We start from the raw sequence: 18,528 nt of genomic DNA, 5'->3' as shown, positions 1-18,528 counted from the left end.
AATAATAATTATTTTGTAGAACATTTTATTTTGGATTTGTTCCATACTATCTTTATGATCAGAGTGCAGTTAGGCATTTTCAACAAAATACATTTCAGAATAGGACTTAGCCATTTAGAAGTTTCTTTGTAAATTGCTGATGGAAAGAAGATACTTAAATAGTTACAATAACCTAAGTGAGGTCTGGACAAGGGCACTCATGGTGGCAGTGAGAAGTAGTGAAATAAACAGAACTGAAATTTGTTTGAAAATTCCAGTCATGAGGCTTTTTACTGGGCACATCATAACCAACCTAGGCATTCCATATGGTCCCTTGAGATCCTCTCCAGGAATGACCCCCCAAGTGCAGAGATAGGAGTAAGCCCTAAGCACCACCAGGTATGACCGCCCTCCTCCCCCGGAAAAAAAAAAAAAGAAAAAGAAAGAAATCAAACAGACAATAGAGAAATGGTAAAGTCAGTAAGTCTAAAAGTTCTCAGAAATGGTAAAGTCAGTAAGTCTAAAAGTTCTCTGAGGTTCTCTGAGGGGGCTGGAGCGAAAGCACAGCGGGTAGGGCATTTGCCTTGCACACAGCCGACCCGGTTTCAATTCCCAGCATCCCATATGGTCCTCTGAGCACCGCTAGGAGTAACTCCTGAGTGCAGAGCCAGGAGTAACCCCTGTGCATTGCCAGGTGTGACCCAAAAAGCAAAAAAAAAAAAAAAAAAAAAAAAAAGTTGGTTCTCTGAAATACTAGAATCATAGGGCTGAAGCGATAGCACAGTGGTAGGGTGTTTGCCTTACAAGTGGCCAATGTGGCCAACCCGAGTTCGATTCCTCCGCTCCTCTCGGAGAGCCCGGCAAGCTACCGAGAGTATCTTGCCTGCACGGCAGAGCCTGGCAAGCTACTCGTGACATAGTCGATATGCCAAACACAGTAACAACAAGCCTCACAATGGAGACATTACTGGGCCCGCTCGAGCAAATCGATGAACAACGGGAGGACAGTGACAATAAGTGGAAAATATTACAGGGTTTGCTAATTCAAGGGAGGGTCAGTCCCAAGGGCCTGAAAAGTCTCAGAAGAGCAGGACATGGGGATGGGAAAGGAATTGGTGGGGCAGGAGGGTGAGAGCAGGAAACTGCTGTGGGGTGTAACAACCCTGAACAGCAAAGAGCTGAAGAACCAAAGTGGCCATCAAGGGCAAATGGGTGGAGAATGTGTGTATGGGGCCAGGCCTGCATGCATGAGGCAGCACCAGCGTGTGGTTGTGTGATGCTGAATGTATTCCCAGTGTGAACACCCTGGCAGTGACACCAAAGGGAAGGGAGGGGGAGCAGCTCTGAAGCCTAACTGAAAATCGACCTTTGGGGTCGGAGCGCAGAACTACGGGGAGGAAGCTGGCCTTCACATGGCTGAGCCATGTCTGCATTCTCTGCATCCCACACCAAGCACCACTAGGAGTGATTCCTGAGTGCAGAGCAAGGAGTAACTCACAAGCATTGCCAGATATGTCCCCATCCAAAAAAAAAAGGACACACAAATAAAATGCACCAATAATGAATAAAGTATAAAGGCAAAGATGTGATAAATGTAAATACTGAAACCTTAAATGGGATAATCTAGGGGGAATGTGCACATGGTATAGTGTAAAATTTCTTAAACTCTGTCAACTGTTCTAAAATTTTTATAATAAAGAATGCCATGAAAAATGTCTTTTCTGGGAGCCAGAAACAGTACAGAGCTCAGTGAGTGTGACTAGCAAGCCCCAGGCCGGAGCTGACCTGGTGCAGAATGAGGCCTCAGGGCACTAAGAGGGGTGTACCCAGAGGCCTCCTGCATGTAAGGGGCCTGGGGTGGATCTGAGCTGCACCATATCTTTGCACTCTGCACTGAACAGTTGGTCTGGTCAGCTGGGAAATCACCAGTGGGGCTCCTGGCCTCTAGAGTGTGGCCTGGGAACAGCCTCCCCAAAAAGTAATCAGACAGCTCTTTCCTCCATATTTCTAAAGAACAAGTAAGTCCATTAGAAAAATGTAACAAATGAAACACGACCATTTCTTACAAAGTTCCTGGATATAGGAGCCAGAGATATAGGACAACCAGGAGAGCTCTTGCCTCATACGAAGATGACCAGGGTTTAATACCCGGCATTCATATGGTCCCTCGAGCACCACCAGGAGTGATTCCTGTGTGCAGAGCTAGGAAGAAGGCCTGAGGATTGCCAGGTGTGGCCCAAAAGCAAACCAAAATAAAGTACCTGGATATAGAATACAAAAACTCCCTACCAACTCGAAACTTTTTAAAATTCATTTTTGAATAGGGCCATATGTACCTCCAGGGTTCTGGGGCCTGAGCAGGTCGGGGATCTAGCCCAGGGCCTTGCACAGACAAGGAACATGCACTACACCATAAGCCATCTCTTAAGCCTGAGTTTAAAGACCTTGGATCAACCTTGGTTAACCCAACTTGAATCAATCCATTCAAAGAAGTCAGGGTAAAGTCCCCAGATGCTTGCAAAATACAAACTACAATGAATGTAACAGTAAACCCTAAACCAGAAATAGCCAATAGTTTTTTCTATGATTGTGGGGTTGCACTATTTGTCAGCTTGATTTGGTAGTGTGGGGGGGTCAATGCCACAGACCCATGGGGTTGCAGGCTGCAGTAACGGATCCCAAGCCCTCAGCCTGCAAAGCTATCTCTCCACCCCTAAAATAATTTTCTTACAGGAAAATTTCTCTTCTTACTATTTTTCAAACAATAAAAAGTCTGAAAATCCTCTAAAACTCAGTTTTCCAGCAATTACCTTTAAGTCCTTTTTCTATAATTTGTTACGTAATTAAAGAATCTCACCTTGAAGTCTACAGTTTAGGCACTAAAAATTAAACAAGTCCATAATATTTCTAGGCAAACTGAAGAAATTGAACATGAAAGATATGCTATATCAAGTTCTGTATCCAAAGTTTCAGCAATCTCCCCTTCTACTCTCCATACCCTGGAAAACGTTTTTTGTACATTTATTATTGCTTGGGTCATATTTGCAAGAATTTTACTGCATGGATATGGTGAAAACGTCACCTATTCTGTTAGTGGGAATGCTGCCTGGTTTAACCTCTGTGAAAAAAGAGGCATGGAAATTTCTTAGAAAATTAAGAACAGAGCCCATTTCTTGGTATCTATTTCTAAACACAAAAACATTAATTTGAAAAGATATGTGCAAGCATATCTTTATTAAATACAATAGTCAGAATATGGAAACAACACAAATGTCCATAAATAAAGCTGTGTTACTGATACACAGTAGAATACTATGAAGCCATTAGAAAAGATGGAATTTTGCAGTTGCCACAACTTGACTGGAACTCAAGGGGACTGTGCTAACGGAAAGGTCAGAGAAGGAGAAATGCCACATGATTTCAGTCATCTGTGCTCTGTGGCCAAACAAGACAGTGCAATAGAAGGTATTGAGTGAAGGCAATTTTTGGCCCTGGGCTACAAAACTAAGAATACCAAGTAAGGAGACAGTGGGTCATGGGGGATGAGGAGGTATACCAACAGTGTCAAGGGTCTTGGAGATTCTCGCTGTGGAGAGGTGAGGTAACATCAAACCATAGGTGTTACTAGTTGTAAATAGGCTCTTGACCCATTTAAGTTAAATATTAGGAACACATGTAATGAGGAATAACTTTTCTGATTAAAGGGTTTATATTGTTACAACAGTATTCAATGAATTCTCTATATTGATTCTGTTCATATCTGGCAAGAGCAAGATATTTACTAATTTGGCAAATTTTTCCACTATTCTTCCCATTCATTTTCTTAATGCATGAGTAGGAAAACTGTATAAATTACTGTGTGTGCTTGGATATATTCACATACATGACACTGAGTCACAGTTTATGTATTAAATCTGAATACATAATTGGGCTGGAGAGATGGAACAGGGTTATGGTGAATGCTTTGCATGTGGCCGACCCTGGTTCAATTTCTACGTGGTTCACCGAGCAACTCTGTGTGTAGCCCAGAACACTATCAGGATGGCCGAGGGAATCCCCAGCAGGGCTCAAGTAGCATGCCAGTTTTTAGATTCTCAAACTATATTGTCAGCCTGGCTAATCAAGAATTGCAGGGAGGGTACCAGACATTCTGAGCTTACTTGGGAAATTCCCCTTCCCAAATTTTAATATTACCAAAATTTTTCCCAAGGAAGTTTATCAATTTGTACTGGAGGGGAGGGGGTAAAACTCAGCAGTGTTCAGGGCTTACTCCCAGTTCTGTGCTCAGGGATCATCCTGGTAGGACATGGGGGACCATATGTACTGCTGTGGATTGAACCCAGGTAAGCTGTGTGCAAGGCAATTGCCCTTTCCATGGTCCTATCTCTTGACCCCAATTATACACATTTTATTGGTAAACAGCATATAATGAAAAATTCTGATAACTAAAAATGTAAAATTTCTAGGGCCCAAGATGTGGCTCAGTGGTAGTGCACATGCTTTACTTGTGTGAGGTACTGGGTTTGATCTCTGCACCATGAAAAAGAGTAGGATTCTTATAAAATCACAAAGTTCATGTGAAAGGCAGACTATGTAAGAGTTCATTCCTCATAAAAGCAATAGGAAGAAAGAATCAAGCAGGGAGAAACAAGAGGATGTGAGGAGACAGGATGTGGGCCCTAGCCCACTGGAGTTGCAGAGGTATGGTGAGTATGTCCAGACCACAGAGTCATGAACACTGCAAGCCATACAACAACAAAAGTTACAAATATATACCTGCCCAGGAGACAGGCTGCAGGCTGGGAGGAACCCTAAGGACACTGTCTGGGGGAAGCTGGCACTACTGCTGGCGTTTGTCAGAACACTGTCTGCCTGGAACTGTACTACTTTCAAAGTCACAGGCAGGCAGGTACGGGCAGGCAGGTAGGCAGACAGGGGAAAGGAAGAGAGGAGAAAGTCTTATAAACTAAAATGAGCAAAGGCTATAAAATAATTATAAATACTACATACAGATGGTCAAAGTACATAGAAACCAACATTTAATCCCAACTTAATGAAGAAACTCAAATTAAAAGCAGTATTTTATTTTTTTAACTCATCAAACTGGCTTTAAAAAACTCAACAACCTTTAAGACTAATTACGTATGTAGCAGAGAAAGGGAAAAGGGAAAGTTCAAAATTCTCTCCTAGACAGTTAGGAGCGGGAGAGCAACCCTGCAGGGCACACTATGTATGTGTGAGTGCCAGTGTACATTGGCATGACCGGGCAGTGCCATGGGAAGGAATTGGTTCATGTTACTTAACTGAGTACAGAGAACATGATGGTGATGCATAATGTGGCATGAAATAAATAGCAAAATTTGGGAATTCTACATGCATATCAATCAGGAACTTAAAAAATGTTAAAACTATACAGTAGGATTTTTTTTAGTTATAAACTGATGCTTAGCACAGGAAAATGCTTATATTAAAGATTATGCTACAACACGGCTGCATCTTGAACCTAAGAGGTACAAATAAAGAGATGACAAAACATCAGCCCAAGATAAATCTTTCTCAGATTTCAAAAGTTCCAAAGAACACTAGTATAAGTCCCCCAAAATTACGCTCGTAGAAATAGAAATTCGGCTTTTCCTATTTCTTCTTTTTTTTTTGGGAAGGAAAAAATTTCTTAAAAGACAAAAAGATTATTGGCATAGTTCCAATTCAAATACTTCATTCCCTGTAACGTTCAAGTGAAAGTGAGATAAAGCAACCCAGTTACAAAGTATAAGCTTCTAAGACAATTATCCAATCATTCTAGTAAAATGTTAGTAAGGAAGCCTCGTGCTAATGAAGTACCCACACTGTGTTCCTGCACGCAGCCAGAGACCCATCAAGCCAACCAGCGACATCCATCGTGACCAGAACAGCCCCTTCCCCTGAAGGTCATTCTCGCCTGTGCTGCCAACCGCAGAAATGAGACTTGATGTTTTATTACTCAGAGATGGTTCAACAAGGTTATGTCCAAGAAGCTCTCTATCAGTTACAATGGATACATACAAATTGGGTTAATTCACTAAGTTCTACTTTTTATCATTCACTGTCACCTCAGGACATCTAAAAGCTTAGATGTTGCAAAGTAATCAATGAACCTTGTCCGCAATAAACATGGGTATACAGAACTACACATCTAGATCTACAGTTATAGCCTAGACTGTCTTCTAGCTGAGCTACCATCAGAGCCCTTCCCTTCACCATTCCTCTTCTTTCTTCACCATTTCAGTGACCAAGTTCAGGACACATCTTGCTCCAAGAGGTGGATTATTAGACTCCCAGAAGACAGTCCTTCCTAAAGACTAAAAATTATATAGGAATTGCTTACTAATACTACTTTTTAAAATATACGGTATTAGGACTTATTTTATAGCCATGTTAACTAAAATGCATATATAAAACAAAAGATAATAATGTGAACGTGCCTATAAGACTCATGGGTTCAGAACCCTTCCCTGTAAACCCCTCCCCAACAGCCAGCAGTTCCTTCCCCAGTTCCTTCCCCAGATACAACCATTCCTATAAATTCTTTTTAAAAGTGTTCTTTTCTTTCTTTCAATGTTGTACACTTTCAAACACCTATGATTAAATGCTCCAAACAAGGACTTGTTTTGCCCTTTGTCCACTACAATCTGAGTGCCTTCTACATAAAAACTTCCTAGTCTAGGATTTTTTAAAAAAGATTTTTAATTTTTTTTTTGGGGGGGGGGTTGGACCACACCCGGCTGTGCTCAGGGCTTCCTCTTGGCTCTGCACTCAGCAATCACGTCTGGTGGGCTAGGAGGTAGGGGGGAAATCAAACCCAGTTGGCCACATGCAAGGCAAGCACCAACCTGTTGTGCTGTTTCTCCAGCTCCGCTAGCCTAGAACCTTGCCTCTTCTCATCCCTATCAACCCAGCGGACAGACTGGGTTGGCAAAACGACTCTCAAGTCGGTATTAACAGTTTTTACTCCCTCAAATTGTTTTCAGAAGCCTTTCCTAAGAATTTCAACAAGGTGTACACAAGTGACTTCTTCTTCTTCTTCTTCTTCTTTTTTTTTTTTTTGCTTTTTGGGTCACACCCAGCAATGCACAGGAGTTACTCCTGGCTCATGCACTCAGGAATTACTCCTGGCAGTGCTCGGGGGACCATATGGGATGCTGGGAATCAAACCTGGGAATCAAACCCGGGTCCTCCACGTGCAAGGCAAGGCAAATGCCCTATCCGCTGTGCTATTGCTTCAGCCCCTGGACTTGTTTATTAACTCTACTTTTACACTGGAAACCTCTTTAACATCTAGAAAGACTAGATGTTTGCAATTAGGACATTTGTCCTTTCTATACAATATATACACAGCTAAATAAAGCAAAAGACAGACATAAGGGACAATGGCTAATCTCGCCTAACTAAAAACATTCACGTCTAAAAGCCCTATGCTTCCCTCCTCCTTCTCTGAAGCAGTACAAGTAAAACTGTTCAGAAGCAGGTGGATCATTCTGGTCATTCCATTTCCAAAAGACTACCCTAACATATTTTAACAAAAAACTACCTACAAAAAGTGTTAATTTCACTACCTCTACTTTTAACATATGTTGTGCACTTCTAAACATCTAGAAAGACTAGATGTTTCAAATAAGGACTTAGTTTGTCCACTATATACATAGTAACATTGAATAAACCACACACATGTAACAACGGTTGTATCTCAAAGCCTCTTCACTGTGGTCTAGAGCCCTGAAAATGCGGCTTTTCCTGTTTCTAAGAACTGATGAATATGTTGTACTTCTGATGACTGATTACTAGTCCTGGGCCATGGCTGCAGGAGAGAAGTTATGACAAGTAGGACAAGCCAGACTGACACTTACCTCTCAGGTGGGACATATTATCTAACTCTTATTGCTATCTGATATTTATGAAATATTTTAAAAATATCAAATTATGGTTTCAATTTTTATAGACTGTGAGGTTAGCAAAAAAAATTATAATTACCTCCCCTATGAAGACAACTATTACACAGTCCAGCTTCTCTTCAGGATACAGATTATCAATCAGGGAATGGAGAGTCTCTGTGAGGTACGATTTAACTTCTCTTTTCACTGTGGGAATTCCCATTACGATTGAAACTGAAACAAAAAATAAAATTATGAAGGATTTTTTTAACAAAAACAATGCAGATCACAGAACAGCATATACAATATATTATACCCACTTAAATCATCAGATATATTTAAGAGTTTTTGCTTTTGTTTGGGGACATATCTGGCAATAATCAGGGGTAATTCCTGGCTCTGGACTCAGGAAATACTACTGGTGGTATTTGGGAGATCATATAAATGTCAAGGAGCAAAGCTGGGTAGGCACATGCAAGGCAAACCTGGGTAGGCATGTGCAAGGCAAACCTGCTGTACTAATGCTCCAGCCCACATCAGAAAAATTTAAGGATAATATGAATAAGGATATACATCAGGATCCTCCGTGAGCTCTATTACGGATTCACTACCAGGATCTCACCATTCAACAAAGAAGTAATCATCCATGTCAAGAGAGGGGTTCAGCAGGGTGATACCATTTCACCAAAACTCTTCAGTGCCACCCTTGAGAACATCATGTGATGACTGGAATGGGAAGGAATGGGAGTGAAGATAGATAGTCGGCAACTACACCACCTCTGCTTTGCTGATGACATCGTTCTAATAACACCAAACATCAGCCAAGTGGCACAAATGCTAACCGACTTTGACCATGAGTGTGGAAAGGTTGGATTACAACTGAATCTCACAAAGACAATGTTCATGAGAAAGAGTCTTGTTCCTGATGTTCCATTCACTCTCAACAGAATCACCATCCCCAAATGCAACAGTTATATATACCTAGGTTGAGAAAGCAACATGATGAATGACCTGGCACCTGAGTTACACAAGAGGAAAAGAGCGGCTTGGAATGCCTTCAAGAGCGTTGAAGAAATAACTAAGAGGACAAAGAACCTCCAGCTCTGAGCACATCTCTTTGATTCCACTGTTCTACCTGCATTAACATATGCCTCAGAGACCTGGGCCCTACGAAAACAGGATGAGAACGCTATTTGGGTCTCTCAAAGAGGAATCGAAAGAGCTATGCTTGGAGTATCACACTTCACTCAAATGAGAGATAGAATCCGGAGTTCTGATCTCTGTCCATGCTCAAGAATCAGGGACGCTGTCTCATTTGCCAAGGCATCAAAAATCAGATGGGCTGGACACATAATGAGGTTTAAAGATGACCACTGGACTAGAGCCATTACTAACTGGATTCCACAGGATGTCAAAAGATTGCATGGACGCCCACCTACAAGATGGTCAGCCTTCTTCGTCATGACCCTGAATGATCAGTTTGAGGCTCCGCATGTTCCTAGAACGAACAGATGCCATTTGGCTATGCTAACACGCAACAGGGATGAATGGAGACGTTACTGGCACCCACTCAAGTAAATCGATGAGTAATGGTGTATCAAGTGATCAAGTGATGAATAAGTGAACGGAGGACCTTCTACTGAAAATTAAACATAATTAAACATATGAGACAGCCCACCCACCTCACCACGGTGCCTTCCTATGCAGGTTTGTCGGGGAGCCAGGGAAATTAAACAACTCAATATTGAACAATGAAAGGGTCAGGAAGAAATTCAAAGACAAAATCAAAAGATACCTGGAAACAAATAAGAATGAAGACCCGAGATACCAGAACCTATGGGACGCAGCTAAAGCTGAGCTAAGAGGAAAATTTATAGCTTTGCAAGCATTTCTAAGGAAGGAAGAAAGGGCCTACATAGATAACCTGACCTCACAGCTCAAGATCTTAGAAAAAGATCAACAAAAGGAACCCAAATTTGGCCAAAGGAAAGAAATGATAAAACTTAGAGCAGAAATTAACAACGTGAAAACCCAAAAAACAATCCGAAAGGTCAATGAAACCAAGAGCAGGTTCTTTGAGAAAATTAACAAGATTGATAAACCACTAGCAAGAAAGAGAGAGAACCCTAATAAACCGAATCAGAAATGAAAAGGGGTACATCACAATAGAAACCAATGAAATTCAAAAGATCATCAAGACTACTTTGAGAGTCTGTATGCCACGAAACAAGAGAACCTAGAAGAAATGGATAAATACCTGGCCTAGAAGAAAAGGATAAATACCTGGATTCCTATAATCTCGCAAAATTGAACCAAGAAGACATGGGATACCTGAATAGACACATTCATATCAAGGAAATTGAAGCGGTAATCAAAAGTCTTCCCTAAAACAAAAGCCCAGGCCCAGATAATTTCACTAGTGAATTCTTCCAAACATTTAAAGAAGACCTAGGTTCATCATGAGTGTGGAAAGGTTGGATTACAACTGAATCTCACAAAGACAATGTTCATGAGAAAGAGTCTTGTTCCTGATGTTCCATTCACTCTCAACAGAATCACCATCCCCAAATGCAACAGTTATATATACCTAGGTCGAGAAAGCAACATGATGAATGAGAGCCAGAGAGTGCATCTCTTTTCCAAGTCCCATGTGTGTGCCACATTTCTAGTGCCGGGCCCCCACCTCCGGGCAGCAAGAGAAGACTTTGGAGAACACCTGCCGGAGTTCCAGTTCTGCAGAGTTCCTAGGTCAGTGCATCCCTGGGACTGGTAGGGGGCGTGGCCTCCACATAGGGGGCAGGGCCTTCTCAAAAACAGGCATGGCCTCTGAGACGGGAAGCCACTCACATGGCCACAGTTATATTTCCCACTCCTAGCACTTTTGACTCACATCCCAGCCTTTACCACCGAATTCTGTGGAAAAAATCCTGGCCACCTCAACTACAATACAACAATAATCCACTGGCCTACTATTCTAACAAAAGACCAGTAAGCAAGAAGTTGAACAAGCCCAATATAAAAGAACACCTCTTCCAACTCTTCACTAGATGCCCGTCATAAGGCACAGAATAATACCTAAGAGGAAGGTCAGATTCATGGAAGGGAGAAGTGTGACAACCATCGACTGAACTTATTCAGAATCTTTTCCCCCAATAAGAGGGAATAGTGCTAGTGAATTCCAAGGTTTTAATTCTAGACAACCACAACAGAATAAAGAAACAACGCAAATCTCCACTACAAGGAGAGAACAAAGAAAAGAGTCCCAAATCCTCAACAGGGGTTACCCACAAGTATGCTCTCTCAGGTAAAGAATTCTGAAATAAAATGCTGAGAACGTTCAAGAAATGACTCAAAGAATCAACAGAGGAGACATCCAGAAAATTAAAGGAAGAAATGAAAGAAACAGTGGAACAGATAGTCGAGAAAATACAGGAAGAAATGAGAGCAGAAATAAAAAAGCTACAAAAAGAAGTGTCACAAAAAAAAAAAAGGATTCGGTAGAACAAATGAAAAACTCAATAGGTGCCCTCAGCAGTAGGATGAATACTGAAGGATGAATAGCTGAAGACAGGATCAGTGAGCTTGAAGAGCAACAGAAATCGCATAGGGAACAACAAACAATGGGAAAAGACCTCAAAATAGCTCAAAGGAGAATCAGAGATCTAGGCGATGACGTCAAGAGGAACAAAATTAGAATCGTCAGAGTACCAGAAGGACAGGGAGGCAACCCAAATGAAAAAGCCATAGTCAAAGAAATCACTGCTGAAAAGTTCCCAGAGATAAAGAATGCAGACATCCAGATCCAAGGACCCAGAAGGGTTTCAGCTTAAAAGAGAACCTAATAAAAACACTCCAACGCATATCATAGAATGATGGATGCTGTGGACAGAGACACAATACTGAAAGCAGCAAGGTCAAGAAAGGAAATCACATACAAAGGAGCACCCCTTGGATTTACAGCAGACCTATCAGAAGAAACCCTCCAACACACAGTGGTGGTATATAATGAAAAAACTCAATGAAATGTGAACACCTCACCAAGAATACTTTCTCCAGCTAAACTCTCAAACTCGATGGAACTATACACCATTTTGAGATAAACAACAGCTCAGGAAGTTCATAGACTCAAAACCAAATCTAAAAGAAGGATTAAAGGGGCTCCTATAAGATAAGAAGGAAAACACTTATAAACACAACCAACCCCTACAGAAAGATGGCACAAAACCCCATGACAATAATCTCTCTCAATGTCAATGGTCTAAATGCACCGATCAAGAGACACAGAGTGGCAAAATGGATCCAGAAACTGAACCCAACATTCTGCTGCCTACAAGAAACTCATCTGAACTGACAGAGCTAACACAGGCTCAAAGTTAAAGGATGGAAAACAATTCTGCAAGCAAACAGCTCCCTCAAAAAAGCTGGGGTGGTCATACTAGCATCCGACAACATAAATTTCAGGTTGAAAAAGATTAGAAGGGACAGAGAAGGCCATTTTCTATTTATCAAGCGATACATAGCACAACAGGAAGAAATCACACTCTTAAATGTATATGCTCCTAATGAGGGAACAGCTAAATATTTTTTAAAAAACTGCTAATAGATTTTAAGGAGGACATTGCTAGCAACACAATAGAAGTTGGAGACTTCAACATTGCCTTATCACTTCTGGATAGACCAACAAGAACAAAACTCAGCAAGGAAACATTTGCTTTGAAGGAATAAATAGCAGAGAGAGGGCTACTAGACATATACAGGTATTTACACCCCCAAAAGAAAGAATACACATTCTTCTCCAGTGCACACGGAACATTTTCCAAAATAAACCGTGTGCTGGCCACAAAACATACCTCAATAGAATCGGGAAGATAAAAGTAGTATCAACAATCTTTTCAGACCATGATGCGCTGAAGATAGAAGTCACTGTCACTGTCCTCCCACTGTTCATCGATTTGCTCGAGCAGGCCCAGTAACGTCTTCATTGTGACAATTGCTACTGTGTTTGGCATATTGAGTATGTCATGGGTAGCTTGCCAGGCTTTTCTGTGCAGGCAAAATACTCCCAGTAGCTTGCCGGGCTCTCCGAGAGGGGCAGAGGAATCGAACTCGGGTTGGGCATGTTGGATGCTTGCAAGGCAAACACCCTACCCACTGTGCTATCGCTAGAAGTGAATCACACAAAGACACCAAGAAATAAATCAAACCCCTGGAAATTAAACAACTCAGTGTTGAACAATGAGTGGGTCAGGAAGGAAGTCAAGGACAAAATCAAAAGATACCTGGAAACAAATGAGAATGAAGACCCATGACACCAGAATCTATGGGACGCAGCTAAAGCCAAGCTAAGAGGAAAATTTATAGCATTGCAAGCATTCCTAAGGAAGGAAGAAAGATCTTAAAAAATATCAACAAATGGAACCGTAATTTGGCCGAAGGAAAGAAATAATAAAACTTAGAGAAGAAATTAACGACATGGAAACTCAAAAAACAATCCAAAAGGTCAATGAAACCAAGAGCAGGTTCTTTGAGAAAATAAACAAGATAGATAAGCCACTAGCGAGACTCACAAAGAGAGAGAGAGAATCCTAATAAACCAAATCAGAAATGAAAAAGGGGACGTCACAACAGAAACTCAAAAGATCACCAGAGACTACTGTGAGAGTCTGTATGCCATAAAATAAGAGAACCTAGAAGAAATGAATAAATTCCTGGACTCCTATAATCTCACAAGACTGAACCAGGAAGACTTGGGATACCTGAATAGAACCCTTCATACCAAGGAAATTGAAGCAGTAATCAAAAGGCTTCCCAAAAACAAAAGCCCAGCCCCATACGGATTCACTGGTGAATTCTTTCAAACATTTAAGTAAGACCTTTTGCCAGTTCTCCTCAAGCTTTTCCAGAAAACTGAAAAAACAGGAACTCTCCCAAACAGCTTCTATGAGGCACATATCTCCCTAATACCAAAAGCAAACAAAGACACTACCAACAAAGAAAACTGTAGGCCAATATCCCTGATGAACACGGATGCGAAGATCCTCAACAAAATATTAGCAAATAGAATCCAACAATTCATCCAAAAGATCATACACCACAACCAAGTGGGATTCAACCCGGGGATGTGAGGATGGTTTAACATTCGGAAATCAATCAACATAATCCATCATATCAACAAAAGTAAAGATAAAAATATGATCATATCAATTTGATGCAGAGAAAGCTTTTGACAAGATCCAACACCCGTTTATGATGAAAAATCTCACCAAAATGAGTTTTGAAGGAACTTTCCTCAAGATAGTCAAAGCCATCTACAACAAACCTATAGTAAGCATTATCCACAATGGGAAAAAACTAAGGGACTTTCCTCTAAGATCAGGGACAAGACAAGGATACCCACTATCACCACTTCTGTTCAACATAGTACTGGAAGTACTTGCAATAGCGATTAGGCAAGAAAAAGACATTAAAGGCATCCAGATAAGAAAGGAAGAAATCAAGCTTTCACTATTCCCAGATGATATGAGAATCCTAAATCCTCTACCAAGAAACTCCTAGAAACAATAGTCACAGGCTATAAAATTAAAGCCCCAAAATCCATGGCCTTCCTGTACACAAATAATAAGACAGAGGAAAGTGACATGTAAAAAATAATCTCGTTCACAATCGTGCACCAGAAAATCAAATACCTCAGAATCAGTCTAACTGAAGAGGTAAAGGACCTCTACAATGAAAACTACAAAACGCTACTCCATGAAACAAAAGAGGACACGAGGAAATGGAAACATATCCCCTGCTCACGGATAGGAAGAATTAACATTGTCAAAATGGCAATACTTCCCAACGCATTATACAGATTCAGTGTGATCCCTATAAGGATACAGATATCCATTAAATTCTTCAAAGAAATAGATCAAGAATTCCTGACATTCATATGGAACAACACACGCCCACGAATACCTAAAACAATTCTTTGAAAAAAGATGTCGGGAGGCATTACCCTCCCCAACCTCAAACTCTACTACAAAGCGGTAATAATTAAAACAGCATGGCACTGGAAGAAAGGCAGAGCTGCAGACCAAAGGAACAGGGTGGAATATCCGTACACACAACCCCTAATGTATGAACATCTAATCTTTGGTAAGGGAGCAAGAAATGTGAAGTGGAGCAAGGAAAGAGTCTTCAACAAATGGTGCTGGCATAACTGGACAATCACATGCAAAAAAATAGGCTTAGACCTCGACCTAACACCATGGACAAAACTCAGATCAAAATGGATAAAAGATCTCAACATCAGGCCAAAATCCATAAGGTACATGGACAAGGTCGGCAAAACCTCCCACGATATTGAGACTAACGGTATCTTCAAAGACAACACTCCAATGACCATCCAAGTGGAAACAGAGATAAATAAATGGGACTATATTAAATTAAGGAGCTTTTGCATCTGAAAAGATATAATGACCAGAATACTAAGACAATCTACAGAATGGGAAATGATATTCATCCAATACCCATCTGATAAGGGGTTGATATCAAGGATATCAAAGCACTGGTGGAACTCCACAGGAAGAAAACATCCAACCCCATCAAAAAATGGGGTGATGAAATGAACAGAAACTTTGTCAAAGAAGAAATCCGAATGGCAAAAAGGCACATGAGCAAATGTTCTACATCACTAATCATCAGGGAGATGCAGATCAAAACAACATATATCAACAAAACTAATCATCAGGGAGATGCAGATCAAAACAACATATATCATCTCACAACACAGTTGCTGGCCACCCACATCCAAAAGAACAAAGGCAACAGGTGTTGGCATGCATGTGCGAGAAAGGGATTCTCCTTCAGTGCTGGTGGGAATGCTTACTGGTCAGCCCTTTTGGAAAACAGTATGGACGATTCTCAAAAAATTAGAAATTGAGCTCCCATTTGACCCAGCAATACCACTCCTGGGAATATATCCCGGAGAGATATAAAAGTATAGTCAAAATGGCATCTGCACTTCTATGTTCATTGCTGCACTGTTCACAATAGCCAAAATCTGGAAAAAACCCGAGTGCCCAAGAATAGATGAATGCTTAAAGAAACTTTGGTACATCTATACAATGGAGTACTATGCAGCTGTTAGAAAAGATGAAGTCATGAAATTTACATACAAGTGATACTACATGGAAAGTATCATGCTAAGTGAAATGAGTCAGAACGAGACGGACAGACACAGAGAGACTGAATTCATCTGGGGACTATAAAGTAACAAGACAGGAGAGTAACATCCAACAATAGTCGATATAACTACCAGGAGGTTCGCTCCATGGCTTGAAGGCCAGTCTCACATGCTAGGTGAAAAGGCAGCTCATATAGAGAAGGGAACACCACGTAAAGGGTGTTGGGAGGATCCTCCCAGGATGGGAGAAGCATGCTAAAAGTAGACTATAGACTGAACATGATTGTCACTCATTGCCTCTTTTGCAAACCTCAGCACCCAAAAGGAGAGAGAGAATAAAAGGGAATGCACTGCCACAAAGGCAGGATGGAATGGGAGGCATGGGGGAGGGAGGGTTACTGGGATCATTGGTGGTGGAGAATGGTCACTGGTGGAGGGATGCATACTCGATCATTGTATAACTGAAACCCCAAGCACAAAAACTTGTAAGTCTACAACTGTACCTCATGGTGTTTCACTAATTAAAAAAAAAAAGAAAATTAAACATATGCGGGGCTAAGAACTTTCAATAAAGATTTTTTTTTTGAGCATACTGATTTGAGATGCTTAGAGATAATAGGATGAATTACTCTAGAAGCAAACTTCCATATTTCCACTGTAGTTCAGCAGTTTTCAACACTTAGGATTGCACTGGGAAATAATTTGTGAACTGGCAATTAATGACAGACAGCAGTAATGCAGTATTTTTTTGTTTGCTTTTTGGGATTTTTTTTGTGGACCACACTTGGTGACGTTCAGGCTTACTAATGTCAGTGCTTAGAAATCATTTTTGGTGGGGTTTCGGGAACCATATTCAGTACTTGGCTCTAACTATTTCTCTAGCCCCAATCAATAATTTTTAACCTTTTTTCACCCTTGGAGCAAAATTAGTCTGTGGATCACTAGCTGAAAACCACTGCTTTAGTGTACTTTACAATTTAAAAATTAAAATCTTTAAAATAGAGATTAATAGTGTAGTAACCCTGATGTAAAGCATTCCAAAGAAATGTTAATTCATTTGAAATCCCAAGTCTTTGTGTAAAAAACTCAATACAAGGGTTGGAGAAACGTACCAGGGGCACAGTTCTGACCTTGCAGTACAAGTTCAACCCTCGAGTACCCAATTTAATATCCTGAGCCTGTCAGAAGTGATCCTTGAGTACAGAACCAGGAATCAGTCTGAGTGCCACTGGGTATTACTGAAAAACAAAACAAAATAACCTCCCAAATACATACTGACCTAGAGTGTGTGACAAAAACAGTAGGAAGCAAAAGTGCATACCTCTCTTACAATAAACCGGGTTGCATTGTTTCGACATTGGAGGGCATTAGAGAAGTACCTCTTCCCAAAGACATGTGTTTTGGAGCTGAACTTAAAATTCTTTGTTTAAACTAAGGCACTCATAAATTCTAAGAGCACTTGAAATCAAAGTGCTAATTTCTGCTAAATTTCCAGAGTCAATATGTTTGCATTAACTCACCAAATCCCCACAAAAAGGACAGTTTATCTAGCTTTCTGGGAACATGATAAGGATGAGCTTCCTGGTTCCGTTGGGGTTGGGAGAGGACAGTGAGATAGTTCAGGGTGAGGCTGAGTCACCAGTCTGTGTAGTTCAAATAGAACCCACCCAAGGAGCTGCAAACTCCTTCACAACAGCCTCTCCTCAGCACCACAGCTGGGAGCATTCAGAATGGAAAATGCTCTTCAGTTTACTTCAGAAGCTGAGTGATCAATGAGAAATAAAGCCTGGCCCCAATCTAAATTGTATTTTGAGCAAAGAAAAAAACAAAAACAAAAAGAAAGTCCTTTTTACTTAATCTCCTGAGATGTTTTCTATCACAGCATAACCTCACCTGCCTGATTTGACACCATGTTTCTTTATGGGTCACAATTTAAAACACACCCAAGGGTTTGAGTTCAGGGTAAATATGTCAGTGATGTGAGCAGTCATGTCACTTTTTAGAAAGAGCCAAGCTTGACCAAAACAATGGAGTCAAAGAGTTGAGTCAAGTACTTCATTCCACTGAGAGTCCAATTTTCCTATTCTAGTATTAATTAGACACCCTTAATAAATCCATTATGTGCTGGACAATCTAAAATACCAGTCATAAGACAGGAATGGTTGCTGTCTCAAGGTGTTTAAAACGTGACAGAGCAATCAATTATTATTTCAATGTTCCACTTTTATTACTTCCTTTGCAGTCAAGAAAAGTTTAAAACAATCGTAATTTGACATTGTCGGTGTTAAATTCGGTATACGTTCGGTTAAAACTAAATTACTTTCTAAAACTCATTTCTGGGTAAGTATTTTTAGCCCATCATTCTTTAAGATTCGATTTGTCATTTATTCCTCACTTCTTCGCTGACATTCTATGCTCCCTGCCCCCTTCTTATTGCCTCATAACAACCTCTCCTTTTCTCCTCGTGCTTTCATC

General features: G+C 40.7%; 1 protein-coding gene across 1 annotated transcript in view; it reads right to left on the bottom strand.

Annotated features, from left to right (window-relative positions):
- MGAT4A (alpha-1,3-mannosyl-glycoprotein 4-beta-N-acetylglucosaminyltransferase A) overlaps positions 1-18,528 on the bottom strand; it is a 141,966-nt gene that overhangs the window by 46,472 nt on the left and 76,966 nt on the right. Inside the window, exon 5 of the mRNA XM_056114258.1 lies at positions 7,987-8,120. Within this exon, the coding sequence (XP_055970233.1) occupies positions 7,987-8,120 (134 nt within the window). The remainder of the gene's footprint in view (positions 1-7,986; positions 8,121-18,528) is intronic.

The sequence above is a fragment of the Sorex fumeus genome, unplaced genomic scaffold (genome assembly GCF_029834395.1).
Source record: "Sorex fumeus unplaced genomic scaffold, SorFum_2.1 ptg000024l, whole genome shotgun sequence".
Lineage (NCBI taxonomy): Eukaryota > Metazoa > Chordata > Mammalia > Eulipotyphla > Soricidae > Sorex > Sorex fumeus.
This window is presented reverse-complemented; position numbering and strand designations above follow the sequence as displayed.